Below are 26857 nucleotides of genomic sequence, written 5' to 3' on the forward strand. Positions count from 1 at the left end.
TTTTTTCCCTCTGCTTGATTTGTAAAAACATATGCTATTAATTATAATAATTTCACGTCATTTGTTTGAGGTATGTTTTACGAAGCCAGAATGTTCAGCTATTAAGCAAAACTTGTGTCATATCTGTGATTTGTTTATTTGCTACGAAGTGAAGAACCGAGGTGATTTTGCCAGGGGTTGTAAATGATGAGCTGTTGGGGGAACCATCACAAAATTTAACATCTGCCATTTTTCAGTTATCTGAATAGAGCTTTTAGCTGGGGGAAAAAACACTATTAATTAATGTACATGATACTTTGTGCTTGTTACGTAATATTTACTATTATATTATTAAATTACTGCAATTTATTCCAATTACTGGCTGAACATAAAAGAAACATCAGTTTATCTGCACCATCTACACCTGCATTTGAAACAGCAACTTGCCTGCTTGGTTAGCTCCAGGTGAGACACTCTTCCTGTTTTCATTCTCGTCTCGATCATCAGCCTGCTTGTCTTTCTGAGTGAAGCAGCTCTCCACGTCACCCTCATCCTCATCTGCTCCAAAAACAGGAAGCCCGTCCAGCTCATCTTCCTCCATGCCTTGCTTGGACGAATCGGACCTCGGATTCTCAGCACCTAATAACGATCGACAAGTTTCTTCGATCAGTGACAGACGTCCAGAAAGGTGTGTGTGGGGGGGCAAACGAACTGGCATGGCTGTAATGGGTCATGTGGTGCGACTGGGATTTGGCTTACAAAAACAGGTTTCCTCATATTTTAACAAGGTATCAGTACTACAATAAGATCTGGAATAAATCGAGCTTGCATTTCTTTTGCTTTTGTGCAAATCATAATCTCACAATGTCACTCTTTCGCTCTTTGTCTAGCTCCAAACACATTTTTTAATACAAAACCCCTGTAAGACTTATGAAATTGTATTAGTAAATAACATTTTACTGTCAAAAAAATCAATATGTATAACATTACGCTATATACATTATATTTTAACACCAAAAAAAAAAATCAAAATAATGAATGCATCATGAACATAAACAATGCACTACTCCAGACATTTTACATACTTATTAAACATGACAGCCAGTATTTCGTCCTTAAAATGTTCAATATCCAACTTTCGTAGCTGAATATGCCGAAAGCAATCATCGTTTGGCGAACACAAAAACCATTACATAACATGTCCATTAAAATGATTAAATATACGATTTAATACAACACTGCACTTGCAAGAAGGGAGCAAAAATATGGTAATAAAATGCTTAATTCATAGGTCTGAGGTCTAATACAGTTAATGCACGGATGTAGGGAACTACTTATTCTTCGATGCAATCCTCTTAGGTTTACACACGGACACAAAACTGCACACACTTGCAATCTCGGTGTAATAAGAGCAGTCTCTGTAATGGGCAGTCTCATTATTAGGGCCATTTTGGCTGGTCTCTTAAGCAGTCTTTAATTTGGTAAACAGGAAGTAATACTGCGCAGCGGCCACTGAGACCAAGCGAAGCTTGAAAGTTTGTGAAAAATTTAGAATTGTCTTTATTTCTGCATAAATATGACCTAAAACATCAGCAGATTTTCACACAAGTCCTCAAAGTAGATAAAGAGAACGCAATTAAACAAGAGACAAAAATAATATTATACTTGGTCATTTATTTATTGAGGAAAATGATCCAGTATTACGTATCTGTGAGCGGCAGAAGCACGTGGACCTCTAGGATAAGCAGTTAATTTGAAGGTGAAATTAGAGTCAGGTGTTTTCAGTCAATGAGATGACATCAGGTGTGATCACAAACTTTCAAGCGCCACTGTACATGATGTTCCCAACAAAAAATGAAGCAGTATCTTGGTACAACTAGTATGCAACCTACAACTGAGTTAACATTCCTCTATCTCTCTTGCACCTGCAGTCATCGTAATAATTCCACTTACTGAGGCGATCTAGTATTTTTCTGTAGTTCACCTGGTAACCACTAAAACCCGGATCTAAAATCAACGTGCCTTCCAAACTTCTACACAGGAAATCTACAACACCGATGCGCTACATAAAGGCGTAGCGTGTAGTGTTTTACCTGAAGACGGCTCCGTCTCCTTCTGCCTTTCTTCCTCCACAGAGATTATAGTCTGGAATTAAGGAAACAGTGAAAAATATATGTATATGCACTACTGTTATGCTAGAGAGAGAAAACTGAAGTAAATGTCACATGAAAAGATAAAGGCTGGATTCTGGTTAAAATACAGAGCGGCAGATTAAGTACAAAATAAGCAAAATAAACTGAAAGGACAATTTTCCATCTCAAGATTCTGCATGCAGATCAACATTCACAGTTGTTTTATATAAAAAGTCTAAACACCTATTAAAACTGTAGGTTTTTGTGATGAAACCAAGATAAATCAGGCCAGATCTGTTTTCCACTTTTAACGTGAAACAGCAATCAACAAAACTCAAGTAAATATTTTAAGGTGTTTTTATATAATTACAATAACCTGGTCGCGTAAGTGTGCACACCCCTTAACTAATACTTTGTTACAGCACTCAGGTTTTTCTGGGCAGGAGTCTAGCCACTTGACTTGGATTTGTGCTTTGGGTCGTTATTTGGGAAACCTTTCCTCGTCTTCAGCTGTTTAAATTGGTTTTTGGAGCCATCTTGACTAGAGCTCCAGTCTCAGCTGAAGAGATGCAGCCTCAAAGCATTACGCTGCCACCACCATGCTTCACCATGGGTATTGTGTTCTTTGGGTGTTCAGCCATCTTGTTTTTGCAATAAACATACCTTTTAGAATTATGAGATTCATAATACCCAAGAATTATGAGAAAGGGCTTCTGTCTAGCCACACTACCCCACAGCCCAGACATGTGATGAATGCAAGAGACTGATGTCATATGCAGGGAGTGACCAGTACTTGCCAGATATTCCTGAAGCGCCTTTAATGTTGCCGGAGGTCTCTCGGCAGCCCACGAGATAAGTTTTCGTGTTGTCCTTTCGGCAAATTTGGAGGGACGTCCTGTCCTTGGTAACGTCACTGTGGTGCCCCATTTTCTCCACTTGTTGATTATGGCCCTCACGGTGCTCAATGGAACAGCTAATGTTTTGGAAATTCTTTTGTAACCCTCTCCTGATTGGTACCTTTCGACAATGAGATCCCGTACATGCTTTGTAAGCTCTTTGCGGACCATGGCTTCAGCAGTCCTTTGGAACCATGAAGAAGTCAAGGAAATCCTAAAGAAACAGCTGGTCTTTATTTGGGGTTAATCAGAATCACTTCACGGATGACTTGTGTGTGGTGATAATAATTTGAAAGTGATCTGTTAATTCTGAGCACAGTCACATGCCCCAGTTAAAAAGGGGTGCGCATACTTATGCAACCAGGCGACGGATTTTTTTTTTCTTCCTTTCTAAAACATTTCTATTGGATTTCAGTTGAATTTTGTCATCAGCTGCTATTTCAAATTAAAGGAAAAATAAGAAGATCTGACGTGATTGGTTCGTTTTGGTTCTCATTTTTTTACATCACAAAAACTTGCAATTGGAACAGGGGTGTGTAGAGTTTTTATATCCACTGTAGCTGTGCTGAAAATTAAAACAGTGAGATGATGGGACAAGAGTAATTCACCATAAGGCAGAATTTAGTTGTGAAACGGTAGTTGTTTTTTAAAATATATAAACACAACATTTATTATAATACACATAAAATGACATTTATTATACAAGATCCTCTACAAGATACACAATCATCTTATTGAACTGTTGCCAATTAAGCCAATTACTTGCTAAATGTTCCTCCAGCTGTTTCTTTTTACTAGCACTTACTTTTCCTGCCTTTTGTTGCAGGACGTGTTGCGGCCATCAAATTCAGAATAACCTTATTTCTTTCCTCAGTTTTAAACATTTGATATGTTTTCTATGTTCTACTGTGAATAACATACAGGTTTATGAGATTTGCAAATCATTACATTCTGTTTTTATTTACATTTTACACAGCGTCCCAACTTTTTTTGGAATTGGGGTTGTAATTCCAGACCCAATTTTAGTTTTGCAAGAGAGTTCCAGACCTTATTAAACCCGTATCCGAGCAAAACAAACGAACAAAATGCTAGCAATCGCAGTTAACTAACTCCGAATCATAAACAGCTTCCGGGATATTTTTTTTCCAGAACAAGTTAATGACTTAACAGGATGTTATGTCTGGCCACGCCCCCCCCCCACCCAAGGTCTATCATCAATCTGCGATAATTAAAATGATGACACATTCCACACAATATCACAAGCATTGTGTTTGAGATTGTTCAATTTTTCTGAAAAATTATTGTTCACCAGTTTAGCTACACCAGCAGTGGCACACTATGACGTCAGAGCGACACACACACACACACTTACTTCTCACAGGAATAACAGAAATACAGCACCAGCTAAAACACTAGCACCAGAATCACTCGACACAGCAGAAATAAAACAACATAAACGTATTGAATGTGTTTCAGGGTGGACTTTTCCTTTAACACCACAAAACCACTCGGCTCTCCAGAATCGTCCATTTTCCAAATGGCACCAAGCAGGAAAGATTTTAAATATTTCAACGCGTATATTTCATTGAACTCTCGTTCAGAAAGGTTTATACATGGTATATATACACTTCACATACTAATATATATATATATATATATATATATATATATATATATATATATATATATATATATATATATATATACACACACACCTTACTATTTTCCAAACGAATAAACCTGCCTTGTTATATCTTTATTGGTTTCACTAGTGTATGGTAAACTAGCCTATTACTGTAACTGAGCATAATTTTGCTATAACATGCATTGACATGATCTCTCGAGTCATTAATAACGGATGAACTGAATACAAGCGAACACTCTGGCTCTGAAAACGAGTGTAACATGCAAAATGAATAAAAATAAACTGGTGTTGGAGAGCCGAGGTTTGGTTTGTTTGTTTGTTTGGTGCGCGAGCGTGTTTCTTACCTCTGCATTGTTTTCCGCCATGTTAAAGCTGGAAGTAAACACTCCCTTAAACTGAGAACAGCGGAAAGGCCGTGATTATCCAAACAGACGTCACCATTTACATCTAATACACCTAATTAAACTAGTTATTTACCCAAATGTTTATTTTTTTTTTATAATTTCACGTAGTATCGGCTATGAGCTAGCATGCTACCAGACAAAACTCAGGCGATAAAAACAAAAGGGATATTTCCACAATTTAGCCAGCAACATAATATCTACTTGCATGCAAATGCTTTTGTGAACTGAATATAATTGCGTCCCCCAAAAAATAAAAACTAATAATTGCAATATATTTATATATGTATGTATATATATAAATATAGTTAGCGACACCGAATCATGCACAAAGCATGAATCCGCAGTGCCGCCCTTTTTCTATCGTATTCCAACACCGCGGCCCACCTTCCTGTGCGCTGATTGGTTACTTGTTCGTGCACACAAACAACTCGCCAATCAGAATGGCGTAGAATTGGGGTATTGGCCAATCCAATAGTGGTAGGCGGGAGTTCTCTGAAAATAACGCGCGGTTGAGGTTTTACAGCAGTTCTACGCTTGCAGTTTCGGGATGGGTTTTTGATATATGCGCCCTCTAACGCTTAGGAGGGTTAATGACAATTACCCTATTGTACCACGTTGTAAAATTTAGCATTTATTTATTCATCCATCCATCCATCCATTTTCTATAACGCTTATCCTACAGGGTCGGGGATCCTGGAGCCTATCGCAGGGTGTATGGGGCACAAGGCGGGGTACACCCTGGACGGGGTCCAATCCATTGCAGGGCACAATCACATACACACTCACACACCCATTCATACACTACAGACACTTTGGATATGCCAATCAGGTCCAAACCATGCATGTCTTTGGACTGGGGGAGGAAACCGGAGTACCAGGAGGAAACCCTCACAGCACGGGGAGAACGTGCAAACTCCGCACACACAGGGCAGAGGCGGAGCAACCAGTAAGCCGCCGTGCGCCCCTAATTATTAGTTTTTATTATTATTTTGGAGCTCACTTTTTTTTGCAAGCTAATTTTATGAAACTCTGTCCCAGATAGCAAAATTGCTGTGGCCCAGATGCAGCCCACACCTGACACTTCCGGCCCACATACCGCGTGGAATGATGGCACTTGGGTGGTCCGCTCCTGTTTGCCAGATTTGGGCCACAAGCAAGCCATAGCAATGCCGCATATGCCACATTTTTGCCTAAGGTGGCCCACATTTGTTTTGTGATATTTGGGCCATATTCACTATTTACCACATGGGCCACTTTAGGGTCACATCCAGATTTGCCGTTGCTGTCAGCACCGCATCTTTGCCTAAAAAGGCCCACTTGTTGATTTGGGATATTTGGGCCATTATTGCTATTTTACATGTGGGCCACTTCAGGCTCATTTCCATTTTGTCCGGGCCAAAAGAAGGCCAACAGAAGGCCAGCCCACATCTGGATGCTATCTGTGTTTAAACTATACAGATTTTTTTTTTTTACACTACAAGTCAATCTACTCAACCATTTTCACAGATGTTAAACTTTAAAACCAAAATCGATTTGTTATCCTGTGGCTCTCTCTGGTGGACAACAGCTACCAACTGGCCAATTTTGCATATATTTATACAAAGATGTAACAGTGAATTTCTTACGTGTATTAAGCTTGGGAATTATATTACTGTATATAGTTTTAAGATAATTACCTAACACAGAAGCTAGTGCGATAAATCTGTCAGCTACTTAAGCACCACGGACAGCATCAGGAACACAAGGAGTTTTCCTTTCATGGGCTTCTAAATGTATAGACAAAACAGTGTACATTTGAGTTTTGGAAGGCTCTTATTTTGTAATTCAACATGAGACAGTTCTGAAATGGTGTAAGTGACACTATGAGAAGGTGTACTTTCATCCTGAGGTGAAATTGGTCTGTGGAATCAAGGAGTTTTCCTTTTATGGGTTTCTAAATGCATAGACAATACAACACATATATGAGTTTTGGAGGGCTCTTATTTTGTAATTTAACATCACAGTCCAGAATTTTTATGTATGTATGTATGTATTTATTTTAGTTAACAATATCAATTTACAGACTCAAATAGGGAACAATAATATGCATTTGAAACTATACACAAGTAACATGTGATTACATCTTCAACCGTATATCTATCATTTTGTGTATATATGCTTAAACAGGTGATGTGTATAAATGAAACAACAGCAAATTCAGTACAGTGAAGGAGAAGGTGTAATATTGTTCTGATCTGAAATGAAACTAGTCTGTGGTAGTTTCCTTTTAATATGAATCTGAATTCATAGACAAAACTGCATAGACAGGTAGATAGAACAATAGATAGATAGGACAATAGATAGATAGATCGATAGATAGAAATATGTTGAAATATCCTTCTATGGACACGACTTACCATCCTGGCACAAAGAATCACAGCTGGACTCTATTCCCTTTTCATAAATAACCTGTAACCACATGAGAATTTCAGATAAATATTTACATTTCATTTTTGATTATTCTTTTTGATTATTTGAAAATCGTGTTCACATAGTGATGGGGTTTATAATTGCAGACAATGCACCACCACCACCACCACCACCAACAATAATAAAAAAATAACAATCATAATTTACATATTTATTTTTGTAACGTTTATTTTTAACACCTTTATTTTTAAAATTATCCAACGTGAAAAATAAATTAAACCGGAAGTGAACTATAGAAGAAAGGAAGTTCCTCTCCTTAATGTGGCTCGCTTCACACCGCTAGCAGAGCAATTCCTACGTAGCCACGTATTACAGCTTTATCTGGAGTGTTATAAATCTTTTATGACATTGCTTGGTGGAAAATAAAATGTTCCGTCGGAAGCTCACAGCTTTAGATTATCATAATCCTTCGGGTTTTGACTGCACAGGTAAGAATTTGAACAAAATAACAATGAGAAATAATAACCAGTGCACACGACGGGCTGCTCTACGAGTCCGTGCTCCATTGAACGGGTTTCTAAGACGGGTTAAAATGTCGAAAGTGCGAATCTGAATCCATTAACTCGAGTAGTTTAATAAATTAGACAATTCATTAGCGGGTTAACATACAGCAAGCCTTAATTAATTGGATTCAGCCTTATTAAAATATCTATTATTATTTTTTATATGTGTTTATTGTATATTTATACAACAGCGTTGCTGAATTCTCGAAGGTGTTGTTTAGTTATATATAACAGCAGCTCTGAAAGTAGTTCCGGCAGTAACATAAATCACAGGTTATTATCAATGCGCAGGCTGTAATATATGATATTTTCTATATGGGTTTCCGGTGTGGTGCAGGTTTTCATTCCAACCGAGCAGAAGCCACACCTGAGTCCACTGGAAGCCAAGAGCGACTGATTAAACAGGTGGAATCAGGTGTGGCTCCTGATTGGTTGGAATGAAAACCTGCACCCACACCACACCGGCCCTTTGTGGATGAGATTGGACACCCCTGTTATATCCCATACTATAACTCAATAAATAACTTTAAAAGCAGGTGACTATGAGTAAAATATGAATGACAAAAAAAACACCACCCTGAGTGAGATGACTCGTATGTTTGTTTGCACTTCATGTTTTATTTCTACTCTCTGATAAGATTACGTCGTTAAGATTAGAAGGAATTTTTCCTGACAGGATTTCCATGTGGTTGTTGTTAATTCCCAGATGAAACCGAGTTCAGAAATTTCATCGTTTGGCTGGAGGATCAGAAAATCAGACATTATAAAATCGAGGATCGTGGAAACCTCAGGAACATCTCGAGCTCTGAGTGGCCAAAGTCCTTTGAAAAGGTACATTTTTTAAAATTATTTTTAAAAAAGAGATTACTTACAACAACAACAACAACAACAAAAAGCCATGAGATGACAGGAGATCAGAGGAGAATGGCCAGACTGGTATGGGCTGACGGAAACACTGCGGTAACTCAAATAAGCACTCTTTACAATCGCGGTGAGCAGAAAAGCATCTCAGAACACACAACAAGTCAAACCTTCAGGTGGATGAGCTACAACGGCAGATCATCACATCAGATCATCACATCAGGCCGAGGCTACAATGGGAAACGGGTCGAGCAGAATTGGACAGTTGTAGATTTGGAAAAATCTGGAATACTCCAGAAACACTCCAATGATTTTAACCTTTTAGTGTTTATACTGTTACGTGAGCTATTTATTATCGAAATGAAAGTTTAATTGCAAAAAAAACAACACCACACAAATGTAACTAGTTAAAGTCCTTAATCATAGGCCTAGCTGTTTAAACCTTTTTATCGGTACATTTTGGACTGAATTGGCTATTTTGGGTAATATCTAGAACCGGGTTACGTACGCTTTTATGTGTTGTGAGAGTTCTTCACGAGTCCCTTGTTTGTCCTGAGCAGTTAAACTGCCCACTGTTCTTCAGAAAAATCCTCCAGGTCCTGCACATTCTTTACTTTTCCATGATCTTCTGCACATTTGACTCATTTATGACGTTGAGATCCTTCTTTTCACACTGAGGGACAAGTACACAGCTATTACAAAAGGTGCAAACATTCACTGATGCTCAACATGATGCATTAAGAGCAGGGGGGAGGGGGGTGTAAAGTTTTGAACAGGATGATTGACGTAAATTGTTTATTTGATTTAAAAGTCTTTTTTTTTTTTTACATTACATTTATTCATTTAGCGGACACTTTCATCCAAAGCGACTTACAAATGAGGAAATACAAGCAAAGCGATAGATCAAGCGGAGAACAATACAAGCAGTGTATGGTCATACAAGATCCGTTAATTGAGTTCCAGAAGAAGCAAAGTGCGCAGAGTGGAGGTGTAAGTGCCAGAGTAAATTTTTATTTTTTTCCTCATGGGTTGGTTAGGTGTTGACGGAAGAGGCGGGTCTTTAGCTGTTTTTTGAAGACGGTGAGAGATTGTGCGGTCCGGATTGAGGTTGGAAGTTCATTCCACCACTGAGGAACAGTTAGTTTGAAAGTTCTTTTAGTTTAAAACCGCCCTTCAGAAGCTACATAAGATGTTCTTATGTGTCAACTGATGTCGCCATTCAATCATGTTCTAGTTGAATGATCTAGAATGGTCTGTTTGTGTAACTTTGGTCCGACTTTACGGTGATTTTCAGATCACGCGTTTGTCGTAAATGTTTTTTCTTCTTCTTCTGTTCTTTAGTATCTACAAGACGTGAGCTGCCCGTTCAGCGTTCAGGAAAGGTGCGAGGCCATCGACTGGCTGCTGGGTCTCGCAGTTCGGTTTGAATATGGCGACAATGGTACTTTTTAAAAATCTTATTTTATTCCATTAAGAAAGTATCTGCAATATCACTAGTCCTGTATATTTTAGCAGTAAATGTACAGACCACTAGATGGCAGTGTTGCCTTAGATTTTCTGTTCATGCCGGATCATCTGCACCGAAGCAGCGTACACTTCTTTCCACATTGGTCCTTCACTCCTGTAGAAGAGTGCAGGTTTGAAAGGTTTGATGTATGAAAATAAGTGGAAACCGGCTTTAAATATTTAATCGCTCCTTCTTACACTTATAATCCACCCTCCTTTTGTTTTGGGGGTTTTTTTGTGCTTATTTTTGTTTTATATTTTTTGGAAAAGGAACTCTGACACTTCATTCCGTTCACGGTTCTTTTAAACGAAACGTGTTCGTTGTATAGAGTTTAAATCGCTGGGTTTAAGGTTGGATTTGGGGTTTTTAGTTTCACCACATGGCACTGATTGAGGAGGGAAGTTCGTTTGTAAGAAAACACTGCAGTAACTGGAGACCCGCTGGGCTCTGTGTGTGTGTGTGGGGTGGGGTGGGGTGGGGGGTTCTTCACATTAATGCTCATATGAAGTTTGTGTCCTTTGACAGTGGAGAAATACAGAAACTGCACACCTGCAGTGGAAGTGAAGAACGCAACACAAAAACCAGCTGACCCTCTCATTAACCTGGACAGTGAGTGTTCCTCCTCTTACCTCCTCTCTAATCATGGTCTTAAATCTCTCTCTCTCTCTCTCTCTCTCTCTCTCTCTCTCTCTTTTTAGCAAATGCTGAATCATAGGGATTGACAGGTAGAAATTTCTGATACTCCTGTACGGCACTAGGGGGCACTAGTGTGTGTGTGTGTGTGTGTGTGGAAGGTGCGGTCTCGTGGTTGCGCTCTTATTCTTTTAAAGCTCTAGAAGTCTAGTATTTGTGATTTATACTTACTATTAATGATAGTTTTATTAAACCGGTATCTGTGACAGATTTGCTGTTGCTGAGGTTTTACTATCACGTCGAAACGATTTAAAATGACCGTGTTTGTTCCTCCACCAGTCAACAATCCCGATTTTAAGGCCGGAGTGATGGCCCTGGCAAACCTTCTCAAGATTCAGAGACACGACGACTACCTGGTGATGCTGAAGGTGAGGAATGAAAAATTCCCAAACCGATCGGAATTCCGAAACTGCTTTAATTGAATCCCTTTTTCTTCATCGAATAGGCCGTTAGGATCCTTGTCCAAGAACGCTTGACTCCTGAAGCCATTTCAAAAGCCAGCAAGTCAAAAGAGGTGCGTGAATAAAACCCAGGCCAGGAGTATTAAGACGTCAGCGGTTTTTGTTAATCATACATGCTGTTACAGCTAAGCATTCGTGAAATCTTTCACTAGATCACATCCCGATATCGGATATCCGCACGCCGCTGTACAGTCACATGAACGGTTACTGTTAATGGTGCATTGATGTATAACCTGATGGAAATGTTTTGTTTTTGATATTATATGCTTCTTTGTTGCTTGTCTAGGGGTTGCCAGTTGCGTTGGACAAGCACATCCTAGGGTTTGACACCGGAGGTACGTAGTAGAACATAGTTTGTTCGTTGTGTTACGATTCACATCTGGACACGCTTAACGTCTCGGGAACGGTCCGAGTGCTTCCGGAACGAGGCGGACTCGGTTCCACGTCTAAGCCGACTCTAGCGGGTTCGACTTGCTGCTATGTATTTGTAGTTTGCTCTGTATCGTGTTACTCTAAAAGCGTAATTAAAGGTACAAGAGTAGTCCTTAAGATCCATTTATGTACCTTAAGTCATTTTTAAATGGTTAAACGTTGACATTCACCTTGTATTAGATACACGTGAACGGTACGAAGGATTCTTGAGAGTGCCACAGTTTAGTATCTGAGCAAATAGCAAACGAACCAGAATTCCGGTCCCGACGTGTACAGCCCCGTATTAAACCTGATCGTTAACGCCGACCGTTTTCTTTCCGCCCCAGACGCCACTCTGAACGAAGCGGCTCGTATCCTCCGGCTCCTGCACATCGAGGAGCTGCGCGAGCTCCAGACACGAATCAACGAGGCCATCGTGGCTGTGCAGGCCATCATCGCCAACCCAAAGACCGACCACCGTCTCGGCAAAGTGGGCAGATGATCACACACTCCGTGCTGGACGGCGTGGAACACGACGGGACGATTGGTGTTTAAGCGTGCCATGGTTTTGTGGATAAATTACATTTTTTTTTTTTTTTTTTTTTTGGGGTGAAGATTTTTCTGTTGCGCTTTAGACCTGAAAGCTCAAATGTTTTTGGACATGTGGAGAAAATTTGAGTTGCACCATCACATTAACAGTTTGTTCACTTTTTCAGAGCACTGTCGGTTCCCTGTAACAGGTCTTGGAATGGAAGGAGTGGCTTTTGGACAGCAAGGTTTTTTTTTTGTGTGTGTGTGTGTGTGTGTGTGTGTGACTTTTTCTTTCAATGGAAAACGAGATAAAACTGCAAAGGCATGTGTGCATACATATAAATTACATGAATGAAAAGATTGGTTGTTTCCTGATTTATTTATTTAACTCACAGAGGCCAGTAAACTTTAATGCATCATAAATGTGTGGTTTTGCTTTGGCAGTAACTCGAGCTCGAGCTAATTCCCGAATCCAGCTGTGCCAAATAGTCCGGTGCATTTCATTAAAGCAGCAGTTTAGCCAAAAGCGAAATGGAGCCCGTTTCCTCCTCACGACATACGCGGTCTGTTGGACGAGACGTGCTCGGTGTCTGATGTCTGGACGTACGAGGCTAACGTAGCTAACACGTAAGGGAATCGTATAGCTCTGAGTTTAGTATAGTGCGAACTGTAGGTCCGACTCATGGCACTGATGTTAGAAGATTCTCGGTCTCATCGATCAAACGCCATACAAAGGAATTTTTTTGTAGATTGTTTGCAGGAGCATTTACACAAATCCGGTTTGTTTTTATCCCATGAGAGCTTGTGTAAATTTACATACAAGAAGAACTTAGCAATGTAAACCTTGACCTGACGGTACGGACGATGTAATCGGCTACTCGCTGCAGTTTTATATACGGATTAGGTGAATCGAATGAGAAATTTTGTTCAACTCGGTCATTTCATATTGACGACAGAATAAAGAAAGCAATCCATAAATTTACAAAACAAATAAGACTAGCCGTTCAATTAGGACAAAAGAAATGGCACCCTCTAAAAGCAGGACGTCGGTAAGTGTGTCTGTAGCTGATGAGATGAGGTGATGTGGCCGAGCTCATCACTGGAAGATTTAGCGCACGCTGCACACGGCGCTCTTTCGCCGTTTAGTGCTCGTTTCAGCTCGCCGTGAGCTTCACCTTTTACGGTGTTCCGGGGTGTCGTTAAATACAAACCAGCTGTGAATGAATGCATGTTGGAATTTACAGATAATTAGCACACTTACACACACACACACCTACACTAAAAATGTAAGACAGCAGGAACTACCCGGTTTCTCGGACGTCCCGACATTTAAATGCAACTATAAAATCGATAAATAATTTCTTTAAAAAGGACGACGTGTCAATCTTTAATAAATGAAGGGGAAAAAATGATCGGCTGTGGTAGAAGAGGAATAAACCACATCAACTGTCAGGGTGATTACAGTGTTTTATTCCTTAACGTCATGTATAGCATTATTAAAAACACACAAAGCCTAATTGTGAATCGCGTTTTATTGTCATAAATATCGCATCTTACAAAAGATTTATTTTTTTTTTTTAAAAAGGTTACAAGCACGAGCTGTAGTGAAAGAAAAACATCGACTGTGTTCAATGTGGCTCCATACGTCGGATTCTTAGTAGCGTCTTGGGCTCCAATACGGTGCACGTGTATGAACGTGAACATTTTGCACAAAAATGACTACAATGTGGGCCTCTTTGGCTTTCTTTTATTTATTTTAAAAAAAACATACAAAATACAGTAGAAAGAAATGAGGTATAAAACAAATGTACAAAACTAAACAGGGAGAAGAGTCACCTTTTTTCTTTGGGTGGGGTGGGTGTGGGGGAGGTTTATAAAGACGCAGTGGCTTTGGCGACGGCTGACAGAAGCGCTCTTTCCCAATGTGTGAACGCTACACCAAAAAAAAAACATCCCCGAAAAAATAGCACCATGTAACAGTGGCTCTGTTATTACGTCCTCCCTGAAACACACAAAACAGCCGGGTTAGGTCATCGGACCACGACTCCAACTCGGAGCCGGCGTTTGGGTTCTGCACGAAACACCCGCGCGCATCATCTGGGAAATGCTTTGAAGCCTTTGTGTCCCATTGTTTTCAACACTTCATCCCAAGTACAGTCATTTGTCTCCAGGCACTCTTTACCGTGTGTGCTTGTGGTCTGTTATTTTCATTCACTCGCCTTTATTAGCATCTCACACACACACACACACACACACGCAGGATCAAATGAGTGTCTTGCAATTAGGCTTTGAAGTACACAGTATAAGAACAGTCTGGATTTGATTGTTTTGGCAGATTTTCAAAGAAGATGGTGATTTTTAAAATTTCTAACATATGCCTTTCGTGTGTTGAAGACTGTACAGTCACCTGTTTAAAAACGTGCAACTCGGAGTTATACATTGTGTACAGCGAACGGATTCACACCAGTTTTGGGTCAAACCCACATTTTACAGTGGTTGGAGGTCAATTCCTATTCTACACTACACCACTAGCAGCAGCACAACGTGTTATGAGAAGACTGTTCGATCCTCTATACCTTATCTTCTGTACGGTTAAATAAAGCAAAAAAATATATCCGGTGCCTCACAGAAAAGCAGTCGTGCTGGGTGAAAAATGTGAAATGCAATACACACACACACACACACACACACACACACACACACACAATTTAACTAAAACATTACACTCTAGTTGTGTTATTGTAACGTTTGAACACAGACAGGTCGACAGAGCTGGACTGCTAAGAGAGGAGGAAAATTCATAAACACATAAACCGTACCCTATAAACAGCTGGAGGAGGCGACAGTGATGCCGTACAGATGTGAACGCTGATCAGGCAGATACTCGTCTGTAAAATGGCTCGAGTCTCGACTTAAACCGATGACTCCATCCCTGAAACAGTGAGGGAGAGAAAGAACATCCGTAAAGAACTACATCAGGAACTACTCGTGTGAAAGTATCTACAATATATAAATATAAATGTGTAAAAATACCTACAGTAATGTTAGTATTATAGACAGTGATAAAAAAATACCTAATTAGCCTGATTAATTAGCATCTTTAAGTTTGATTGTGAGGTGAGGTTGTTGTGGTTCACGCTTCTGTACATATTCATTTATTAATAATACACTTTAGGTTTTAATTCATTTTGTAGCAAGGTCGCTTATTTATGAAGGCCGTATGTCAGCTAAGTGGATGATTTTAATGAGCTCACATCTAAAATGAGCATTCATAATACTTTTATGAAGCACGGTGTACTAGTTGCGGTCATACGTTGTCATAAGTTTAGGTCGGGGGGGGGGGGTGTAAACTTTTGAACAGGATGAACGGTATAAATTGTTATTATTTCGTCTTCTTTGAAACATGTAAATACTGTATGTAGCTTCTGCAGGGCGGTACGAAATGAAACGATTCGGATCTTTAAACAAAATAATTGACACCCATCATCCTGTTCAAAAGTTTACACGCCCCTGGCTCTTAATGTATCGTGTTGCCTTCTCGAGCACCAGTGAGGGTTTGTACCGTTTGTATGAAAAGATGGATCTCAAAATCATACAGCTACTGTTAGAAAGCAACAGTATACAGATATGTCTATTCCAGGCTGGTTTGTTACTCTTACCTCCTCCAGTCTGTGTAGTAGAAGTGATTGGCGTAAAACACCATGCTGAACGGGTAGTTCAGGTTGCTGTGAATCACGCGTCGGTCCGTCCCATCCGGCGCGATACACTCCAGACGCTTCGTCCCTTTTTTTTTTTTTAACACAAAACCAGAGGGGTTGATTAAAATTGAGCGAGGGACTTCTCTCTCTCTCTCTCTCTCTCTCTCTCTCTCTTCTTTTCCCTCTCTCTCATTCACATCATCACTCCATTATGAGAATCCCCAAATATGGGAAGAGCTTTCCAGACTGCACTTCCATCAGTAATGTTTATACTGATTACACTTTGTTGTTAATTCTTCTAGGATTTGTAAAATAATAATAATAATAATAATAATAAAATAATAATAATTTACCGGGAAACTCGTAATAGTTTTGTGTGTTAGTTACTGGATCATTTAGCGTAGTTGCTGAATAACACGCTTCAAAACACTGTCGGAAAACCTGAATAAACAGCTCAGAGAGCAGTCATAAAATCAATAAAAGGCCAGGTTAGGCAGTGTTTCAGTGGTGTGATATTATAAACCATATTCTTACAGTACCTGCGTCAGCCCAGCAGATCCGACGTGTTGTGGGGTCAACCGTCAGAGCATTCGGGAGCCCGATGCCGTCCCGCACTAGCACCCTCCTGTTCTGTCCTTCCACGGTGGAGCTCTCAATTTTCGGGGCTTCCCGGTTCCAGTCGGTCCAGTACAGAGTTCTGTAACGGGGCAAACAGACATTTGTTCATCCCTCCATCCCTTTTTCACACCGCTTATCCTGCACACGGTCTCAGTGGATGCGGCTCTGTTCTCATCCTCTGATCTTCTTCCTCACACATCGATCCCTTCGCACTGGAACTGTATTCCTGTTCATTTCATCGAAGCATCGCCATGTCATTACTAAATATAGTGTTGTATTGTGTCTATGGAATTCTTTTTGAATTTAAAATGGCATTAAAGGCGTCGTGACGCACGCTGACGGATGAAAAGGCAGCGGAAGTGTGCAGAAAGTGTATTGAGAGGGGTATTAAAGCGCTCACCCTGAGAGAGAGTCCACTATGATGGCTCTCGGATTAACCAAATCCGTGTTGAACAGAACACGCCGGTCGCTTCCGTCCAGTTTGGCTGACTCGATTTTATCCGGCATGCTGTCCACCCAGAACATCCTCCGACGTGCTACGTCCACGGCTAAACCCTCTGGGCTCATGAGGCCTTAAAAACAAGATCACTCACTCAGACACTATACTCATGAGCGTATTTATTTATTTATTTATTTATTACTAATACCAATCTATAAAAGTGTAGATTGAGAGCCCATCAGAGCCTGACGGCTATGAGAGAGTTCACTATTAACACTGACCAGAACCTGGCCTGTAAGGATATTATTAGAGATGGCAGTATTGATACCGATCTTTAACTACTATGCTTTAAAATGGTTTTTACCTGAAGCTTAAAAAATACAGGAAAAAATACACAGCTAAAAAAAAAAAAACCACACGCAACATTTACAGTTCCAAAAAAATCTTTTCCAAACCCAGAAATCTGATCCACTGTTCTCACTGGTATTGACCCGATACCGATCAAATGCTATCAGATCTGTGCTGTTTATAGATATTTCAGCGTGGACATTTTAGCCGTTGACTACAGTACTTCGTTCGGTTTTCATACAGCTAACAGCACAGCATGTTAAGACGCAGAATTCAAGCTCGGCGTTACCGGTGTTAATAAGGATCTCAGGTTCTGATCCAGGCTCCAGAGCGGCTCTGCTGATCATTCTTCCGGCGAGATCGGTCCAATAAACCTTCCGCTCTCTGCAGTCGTAGTCAATACCAACCACTATGGACCCCTGTGAGCACACACATTCCGCTAGGAACTGAAATCGGATAGATATCATGGAACACTTCCTGTATGGAACAAAACTGAAGACATAGAATATTGCATTTTGTGTCATATGTAGGTGTGAGTGTAATGATACCAGGTGTGTGTGTGTGCTCGAATAAATGGTGACATCCAAAAGTCATGTCAGTATTTACACAGGGAAAGTGTGCCCAGAGTTTGAAGGATAAGCTGACCAAACACTCATCTGCTACACTTCTAACTCACTTTATGTGTTGTTCATCACTTTATCCATAAACAATTCAGTCCTCAAGACAAGCAATGCAAAAAGGAGGACCATGTGGACTTTACAAAAGATGATAATATTAATGAATAGTCAAATAAGTCATTAATTAATAGCATTAATAATTCAAACTGGATGTATGAATCTCACATGCAGGGCGAGAAGCACCGAGGATCTGTCCTTGTCCATGCGCGTGCCGTTCAGCGGAAGTGCTCCAATCTGTTGGCCTTGCGCATAGAGCAAAGTAGTTCCTGATGGGGGAGGGGTCACATCTGGGCGGGGCAACGGACGCATGGTGGTCGGGGGCACAGTCGGTATACCTAAACGACACACGATGATTACATATGTTCTGATAAACTAAACCATTCTAAAATCCACTGAAAATCTGGAAGCTGTCCTAAAATGCGGCGAAAATAATACGCACGACTGTCACGGGTTTATTCTGGGGAGCGGCACTTACAGGCAGGTTTGACCTTGTCGTGCGAGCGCGTCCCGGGAACTTCTCGGCCATCTTTGTCCACACACCAGCAGTAACTGCTCTCGCCGTAACACTGCACCGGGGTGAACTCGCCTGATGCGTCACACTGGGGAAGAAAATGCTCCGGGCCTGGACGACCTCCGTAGTGCTCCATCAGACTGGCCCGCCAGCGCTCGCACACCGTCTCCGGGCGCTGCGTAGGGACTGCCACTACTGCATGATGGGAGGAAGTCAATCCCAGTATAGTCCTCCATATAATAAACGGCATAGTGAACTGACCGATAAAGTGACGTGTTGTCATGATAATGTAATAAATTCAGTACTAAACTCAGAGAAGACGAGTTGCAAGGACGTCCCACATGTGTAATACGCGTGTATAAAGTCCTGGCGATTTTACCAAATGCAGATCGATACATCATAACAGTATGAACAAACTATTTTATCTTCATTGCACTGGTGTGTTTACCTGGAGCGTCACAGTTGGCAGGAGGGGTACCAGGTGGGGTACGAGTGCCCGCTCTCTCCTGCCCCCTACTGTCCACACACCAGCAGTGTCCTGTAGAGCCATGGCACTGCCGAGGCCTGTAGTGACCCTCCTCGTCACACTGAGGGACGAAGGATCCCGCAACAGGCAACCCATCTGCTGATCTCTGTGCTCCGTCTCTGCGCTGTTCACACGGAGTCTTGGGACGTTCTACATGAAGCGTGGCATGCAAGAGAGAAGGCCAGAGAAATTATTCTGAAACCAATCATACACGCAACATACGCGCGGTCCGAGGTGGATGAGCACATGGATCCAAGCGATTCAAATTTATATAAATATAATGTTCCAGCAGATACATATACACATACACGGTGAACATGAAAAGCGCACACGTTCATGTTCACGCACGAGTCTACGTATCTTCTTCTTTATAACATCCGTTAGTTGATTTTAAATGAAGTGCATTGGCTATGTAGCCACAACGGTATAGGGCGTAAGTGCTGTTATCGTGCCTGGCTAGTATTTGTTGTAACGTTAGTGGCTGTTAGAAATGAACTCTGTGCTGAGTTTTATGTTTAAGATGTTTTATCAGGTTACATCAGTGCATCCTTAATTAGCAAACGATACAGGCGAAACCCAGAAAGCAGCAAAAACCTGACAAGACTTGTGATTCATTTCTTGCCAAAGTTTCACTGAGTCAGTCTAACCAGATATGTTGAGGGAGAGATCTGTTCCTCTTTAAGCCAAATAAATGTCCTGCTTGCACAAGAACCACACACACACACACACACACACACACAAAAAAAAAAGCCTCATCGTCTGGGTGTTAAGCCGAGCCATGTTGAACATAATAGCAAACATTTCAGGAAGAGGTTCAAACCCTTGCACAAAACAAACACATATCCAGCCAGGTCCTTCAGCTCGGAGATGAAACTCAACTCAGATGGAAAAAGTGAGTTCTCACTAAGATCTTACATGAATACACAGACTCCATGTAGCCAAGTGAACAAAATATTAAACCACATGGTTCAAAACGTTAGTGTTTACACCGAACTGTTCTTCCACTGAGCTGATCCGTTTACCTGGAGCGTCACAGTTGGCATGTGGGGTACCAGGTGGGGTACGGGTACCCTCTCTCTCCTGCCCCCTACTGTCCACACACCAGCAGTGTCCTGTAGAGCCATGGCACTGTAACGACTCGTAACGGCCCTCGTCGTCACACCGAGGGACGAAGGCTCCCGGCACAGGTAAACTATCCCCTCTGTCATGTAAGCGGTCTCTGTGCTGCTCACACTGAGTCTTGGGACGTTCTAGATGAACTGTGTCATCCAAGAGAAAGACAAACACACATTAGAAGAATGATTCTATTCATCACATCTCACTGTTGTGACTAAAAAATATAATGACTATGTGCATTATTGTGTGTGTGTGTGTGTGTGTGTGTGTGTGTGTGTGTGTGATAGTAAAGATGTAGAACCAAACATGTTTATAAGACTTATAACAGAAGATCTGTCCATTCTTCTACTGTCTTCTAACAAAAACAGATGTGTTGAAATAACATAGGTTTGGTGAGTCACAGGATTTTGACTCTCGAAAAATAAGGAGTAAAGAGTTGAAGAGCCAGTGGTTGAGTCTAAAGAGTTGAAGAGCCAGTGGTTGAGTCACCGTGTCGCGGTGCCAAAACCTAATGCGAGCATCCGCTTCTGCAATGACTTCTAAAACTGTGCAAGTTTTCAGAGTTTGACACCCGCTCCACTAGACAAGATCATACAGTGACTTGCATGTTTGTGCTACATACCCACAGACGCCCGACACATGCCCTAAAAATGCCCCTTTTGATGAAAACCTTGCCAAAGATGAACTTTTCAAACCCTAAAAATGAAGCTTGCTTCTCATGATCCCAGACGTCAGTGAATCATTAGTCCTGAAAAGAAACGCATGAGAAATAGGATCGGGGAATTCCTCACCACTGGAACGGAGTTAGGCAGTGGAGTGAGATGTACTCGGCATTTGGAAAGTGGTTTGTGTACACATTTTGTATATAATCTGGATAGTCCTTCACCTCGGTAATCAAGCATATCACCGTTCAGCAGGTAAAATACACCAATCCCGACATCACACACTAGTTCCTCGAGCTGCAGAACTTCTACTTCCAGATGACTGACCACATATGAGGTAAATGGAAGTGGGGATACATTTGATACAATTCTAAAATTGTGTAGGAAATTCTATTGAAGTGGTGTGTTTACCTGGAGCATCACAGTCGGCAGATGGGGTACCAGGCGGCGTGCGGGTGCCTGCTCTTTCCTGCCCCCTACTGTCCACGCACCAGCAATGTCCAGAAGAGCCATGACACTGTAGAGACCTGTAGCGACCCTCCTCGTCACACTGAGGGATGAAAACTCCTACCAAGGGCAATCCGTCTGCTCTTTCCTGTAAGCGGTCCCTGTGCTGCTCACACTGAGTCTTGGGACGTTCTGCATGGACCGTGGCATGACAGAGAGGGAGGAGAGAAGTCACAAAGAGTGCTAAGAAACCCAACATACTCAAGCAGTAATACTGAAAATGAATCTTGATTGATGAACCCTTGATCAGTCAAGGGTCTGCACTACTTCTACTCCTGTATGTACCAGCTCTGCTTGTATGGTACCTGGGTAAGATGGGGAGCCAAATTCTGTATGGGGGATTAAAAATAGCAGTAATGCTGAAGAGTATGGGTAATTTGCGGACTCGGGTCAAGCCGAACCGTCCGATGCTATAATACTGAACTGTCGGGGTGGACATCGTGTATGTTCTACTGGCAAAAAGAAAATAAAACAGTAAGGACAAGAAGTCAATCATTTGGCCCTGCTGAAGAGGAAGAGACATGAACATGTGTGCAGATGTACATAATAAAACACATGTACAAGTACAAAACCCAGACAGATGTACATGAACAGAACCCAAAAGAGCAGAGTCTAGGATCTGAGTCCAGCTCTGCTGGAAGCAAGCTGAGGCCAACCTTTCCCTGGACACCAGCCAGAAAAGAATAAGTTTCTTGTTCCCAGACTTGAGAGAGGATGGGCCGCCTAAAGGAATTCCCTTCTCAGACTGACATAATAAAGTGGGCTTCAACAATGAAACTGCAGGATTAGAACAATGCCAATTGTTCTAGTACGCCAATCTGCACTAGGGTGGGGGGGGGGGGGGGGTTGGGTGGCTTTGGCTGGTGGGTTCCAATCATTATGGAAGTAAAATTGATCTGGGCTAATGTGCACCACAATGGTTGCGAGAACACTAGTTGGAGTAGACTTGCTAGTCCCGGACTCTCTACCTATCCCAGCCTGGTTAACAGGAACTCTCCTAGTGGTTTGTATGATCTTACCTGGCACATACCTGGCATATTTCTGAATATTGAAGAACAAATTGGAAGCTTTCCTTACTCATTTAATTAAAGGTCTCTCAGTCACTCTGCTAGTAGACAGAAACTTTCCAGGATTTGAGGAACAGCTGGAACAGATTCCTGTTATGAATTCCAACATTGCCACAATGCTTGTACAGCCTACGCTCACCATCCAGCGACCAGTCCAAGACTCATAGCAGATTTGAAGAAGGATACTGATCCTAAGATGAGAGGCTAATAACTCCAACTACAGACAGCTGGCAAGATTGTGCAGGACTTCTAGCAAAAGTGCCACACACGCTAAAGAGCATTGCAGACGTGCTCTTACAATAAGCTTCTTAAAAAAGCTGATGGAGAATGTACCTGCTTTCTCTGCCCTAATTCTAATCTGACCCACAAGAGGTTCCATACATGATCACTACACAGATGTTTTTATGCGGATATCACTTTATCCATTGTTTCTACTGAAACAAAGCCAGTCCCTCTACCATCTGGGTCCAATAATGAACCCTCTTTCTAAGTCACTTAGAGCTTTTCCTCTTGCCATCTTGATCCAATATCGAGGTCAACTGGGCATGCTTAGCAATTTTATACAAGTACTAGTGTTTACCTGGAGCATCACAGTTGGCATGTGGGGTACCAGGTGCGGTGCGGGTGCCTGCTCTTTCCTGCCCCCTACTGTCCACACACCAGCAGTATCCTGTCGAGCCATGGCACTGTAGAGACCTGTAGCGACCCTCCTCGTCACACTCAGGGGTGAAAACTCCTACCAAGGGCAATCCGTCTGCTCTTTCCTGTAAGCGGTCCCTGTGCTGCTCACACTGAGTCTTGGGACGTTCTGCATGGACCGTGGCATGACAGAGAGGGAGGAGAGAAGTGAGGACATTCAATTCAGGCGTCATTACTTTGATTTGTTAACGGGGTTTACTGCTCGGAGGTCAATGTCCGACCAAAAGCGGTTGCTGTTTACATCAGAGGCCATTCGTTAGATTTGACCTAAGGGCAGCGATAAGTAAAACACACATCGCAAGAACAAGAGAATTTGTCTGCTCTGAGTTTGAATTCTCCGTCTTCAGGCATTCAGGATAAGCTATAAAATGAGAGAGAAAGACAGAGAGTAAACCACCTTGATTCTACTAGTGCTTCTCCACAGAACAACACGGCTCACCAGGGCTCTGTAACAGACTAGGCTGACCCACAAGAGGTTCCATAGATGATCACTACGCAGATGTTTTCATGCTGGCTAAAGCAAAAAAAAAAAAAACAGTCATACAACATCATATAAAAATCCTGTCCGGACTGATTATCCAACAGAGACCCTGCAGTTTGGCCAAGGCGAGGTGAAAGTAAGGTACAACCCGAATTCCAAAAAAGCTGGGACGCTGTGTAAAACGTAAATAAAAGCAGAACGCAATGATTTGCAAATCTCATAAACCCGTACGTTATTCACAACAGAACACAGAAAACATATCAAATGTTTAAACTGAGGAAACGTACCACGGAATAACATGTGGGTTTGTGAGATTTGCACGTCATTGCATTCTGTTTTTATCGACATTGACGTTTTACACAGCGTCCCAACGTTTTTGGAATTGGGGTTGTAAGTCAAGACCTAACACAATCGTGCCATAGCTCAATGGAAGTGTCTGCTTCTGCAATGACTTCCAGATGACTTTTCATCGCCTGGCTGAAGGACATTATATCGCTACTAGAAAGGTTCTGCTACATATCTACACACAACCTGAAAGAGGATACTGGCAGTTGCCCCTTGTGTTGGAGGCCCTAACTTTTCCACCCTCCGGTGACCTTTGCTGATATAGAACCTTTCAGCAAGATATAGAAGAATTCAATCTTGGTACACCAAGAACACACATACAGGTGACTCATTAAAGGGAAAACCAACAAAGTTCCTTAGAACGGTGTTGGACCACCAAATGAAGACTAATGGAAAACTACTACAAGTTTCTGAAACAAACTGCAGGGAGGTTTGTCAGCAAGGTAAACACCACTCCCATCAGGATGTGGAAGTGTAAAAGTGATCAGTCAGAACTCTGTACTGATTTGCAGTAGTTACTTCCTGACAGTCTGGTCATGTCTCGCATTGACATTTTCAGTCACCTCAAGAACAGCTGCTCTTCTGTTTTTCTTTACGGATCATACTAATGCGCGAGCATCACAGTCATTGCCCTTCTGACAACAGTTTTCAACCCGGTTTACTGTACTTCCCATAGATCTGAACGCAGATATCACTTTATCCATTGTTTCTACTGAAACAAAGCCAGTCCCTCTACCATCTGGGTCCAATAATGAACCCTCTTTCTAAGTCACTTAGAGCGTTTCCTCTTGTCATCTTGATCCAATATCGAGGTCAACTGGGCATGCTTAGCAATTTTATACATGCCACATGCTAGGACGTTATTTGTTATAACTGTATAATGCAATACACCTGTCATGAAACATCTGCAGTCGTTATGTTATGTTCCACACATGTATTCAGGTTTTCCTTTTAATATACCCCCTGTCTATACATCACCCACTGGCTCTCAAGCTCCAAGATTTACAGTGAACTACGATCTGGTAGATGGAAGTCAGATTAATTCGGATAAAAACCTGAAAAAGATTTATAGATTAGTGGTCCCTGAGAAGAATCACCTGCAAGTACTAGCCTTTACCTAGAGCATCACAGTTGGCATGTGGGGTACCAGGTGCGGTGCGGGTGCCTGCTCTTTCCTGCCCCCTACTGTCCACACACCAGCAGTATCCTGTCGAGCCATGGCACTGTAGAGACCTGTAGCGACCCTTCTCGTCACACTCAGGGGTGAACCCTCCCACCGGCTGTAAACCACCAGGTCTGTTCTGAATGTTGTCTCTGTGCCGCTCACACTGAGTCTTAGGGCGTTCTAAATGAATCGTGGACCAAGACAGCAGAAGTGTGAAGATCTCAGGATGATCATTTAAATATCCATCCGTCCATTTTCTAGACCGCTTATCCTTCAGGGTCGCGGGGAACCTGGAGCCTATCCCAGGGAGCATGCATGGTAGGCTAATTGGCATGTCCAAAGTGTATGAATGGGTGTGTGCATGTGCATGTGATTGCGCCCTGCGACGGGTTGGCCCCCCGTCCAGGGCGTCCCCTGCCTTGTACCCAGAGTCCCCTGTGATGGGCTCCAGGCTCCCCGAGACCCTGTGTAGGATAAGTGGTATGAAATAATGGATGAACTGGTTTATCGGTGTTTACCTGGAGCGTCACAGTCGGCAGGTGGGGTACCAGGTGCGGTGCGGGTGCCTGCTCTTTCCTGCCCCCTACTGTCCACGCACCAGCAATGTCCTGTCGAACCATGGCACTGTTGAGACCTGTAGCGACCCTCCTCGTCACACTCAGGGATGAAGGCTCCCAGCACAGGCACACCATCTGCTCCATGCTGAGCGTTGTGTCTTTGCTGCTCACATTCAGTCTTAGGACGCTCTGCGTGAACAGCGGCATGAACGAAAGATGTTCATATTAATTTAAAAATGCCAATATTAATATAGGTTTTCCCATCATCTTTATCTGACAAAGCACCACTGAAGGAAAGACACCCAAGACATGAAAGCTGTTTTTGATGTATATTAACGCAGGATCCTGGAGAATCCACCATGGTGTAGTTCATGTTTATATATGAGGTGGATCTAATCACAGCCTGCAGTCGAGAGAGCCAAGCATGTGGAATTATTCAGATTGATATATTTAGAACATTAAATATGGCCTTATGATTTCACCTAAAGTTGGTCTCCTCTGTGACTCTTGGCAACAATCCCGGGCTGTTATTTTTAGGACTAGCCTCTGATCTACTTGAATGGCCAGAGCCCCATATCCCCAATACAAATCTACAAGATGAGGTTTGATGTTGTGTCATTTTAACGGTTAGAATCTTACAAAAACAGTGCAAATAATTTGCGGTCTTTGGCCAATACTCCAATTTTTCCCTGGTTGGACATTTGTCAACAGATTTAGGATTTAGCATTTAGGATTCCCCTGTGCTATTCAGTAGCTAGCGCCCTTGAAGTGTAATCAATCCACATTTTAGTGTTCACTTCCAAAACAATTCACAAATATTTTTTTGGTCAGTCTTGAATAGCTGGGGCACTATTCACGTTTTTTTTTTGTTGTTGTTTTGTTTTTTTTGCTCAAAAGCTTGCTAACAAAATGAATATGGCATTTGCTTAAGATTCGAAGTGTGCACGGG

General features: G+C 41.9%; 3 protein-coding genes across 3 annotated transcripts in view; 1 reads left to right on the forward strand and 2 right to left on the reverse strand.

Moving 5' to 3' along the window:
* si:ch211-266o15.1 (zinc finger MYM-type protein 4) overlaps positions 1-5421 on the reverse strand; it is a 31792-nt gene extending 26371 nt beyond the window's left edge. Inside the window, exons 1-4 of the mRNA XM_053632115.1 lie at positions 4997-5421; positions 2909-3221; positions 2073-2124; positions 427-618 (exon numbers count right to left, since the gene is read on the reverse strand). Coding sequence (XP_053488090.1) covers positions 427-618; positions 2073-2124; positions 2909-3221; positions 4997-5004 — 565 coding nt within the window. The 5' untranslated portion in view covers positions 5005-5421. The remainder of the gene's footprint in view (positions 1-426; positions 619-2072; positions 2125-2908; positions 3222-4996) is intronic.
* Positions 5422-7784: 2363 nt separating this feature from the next.
* rtraf (RNA transcription, translation and transport factor) lies at positions 7785-12852 on the forward strand. The gene is made up of 8 exons (XM_053632822.1): positions 7785-7953; positions 8735-8859; positions 10231-10330; positions 10922-11005; positions 11369-11457; positions 11535-11603; positions 11837-11885; positions 12309-12852. Exons 1-8 carry the CDS (start codon positions 7893-7895, stop codon positions 12461-12463), a joined length of 732 nt encoding a protein of 243 aa, XP_053488797.1. The 5' UTR covers positions 7785-7892; the 3' UTR covers positions 12464-12852.
* A 1372-nt stretch (positions 12853-14224) lies between these two features.
* The window catches only part of nid2a (nidogen 2a (osteonidogen)), a 39240-nt gene continuing 26607 nt past the window's right edge, over positions 14225-26857 (reverse strand). Inside the window, exons 14-27 of the mRNA XM_053632821.1 lie at positions 25870-26097; positions 25304-25531; positions 23242-23469; positions 21499-21726; positions 20332-20568; positions 19232-19459; positions 18748-18978; positions 18438-18607; positions 17885-18014; positions 17209-17380; positions 16730-16887; positions 16152-16275; positions 15312-15424; positions 14225-14494 (exon numbers count right to left, since the gene is read on the reverse strand). Of these exons, the coding sequence (XP_053488796.1) occupies positions 15313-15424; positions 16152-16275; positions 16730-16887; positions 17209-17380; positions 17885-18014; positions 18438-18607; positions 18748-18978; positions 19232-19459; positions 20332-20568; positions 21499-21726; positions 23242-23469; positions 25304-25531; positions 25870-26097 (2474 nt within the window). The 3' untranslated portion in view covers positions 14225-14494; position 15312. The remainder of the gene's footprint in view (positions 14495-15311; positions 15425-16151; positions 16276-16729; positions 16888-17208; positions 17381-17884; positions 18015-18437; positions 18608-18747; positions 18979-19231; positions 19460-20331; positions 20569-21498; positions 21727-23241; positions 23470-25303; positions 25532-25869; positions 26098-26857) is intronic.

Source organism: Ictalurus furcatus, chromosome 9 (genome assembly GCF_023375685.1).
Source record: "Ictalurus furcatus strain D&B chromosome 9, Billie_1.0, whole genome shotgun sequence".
NCBI lineage: Eukaryota > Metazoa > Chordata > Actinopteri > Siluriformes > Ictaluridae > Ictalurus > Ictalurus furcatus.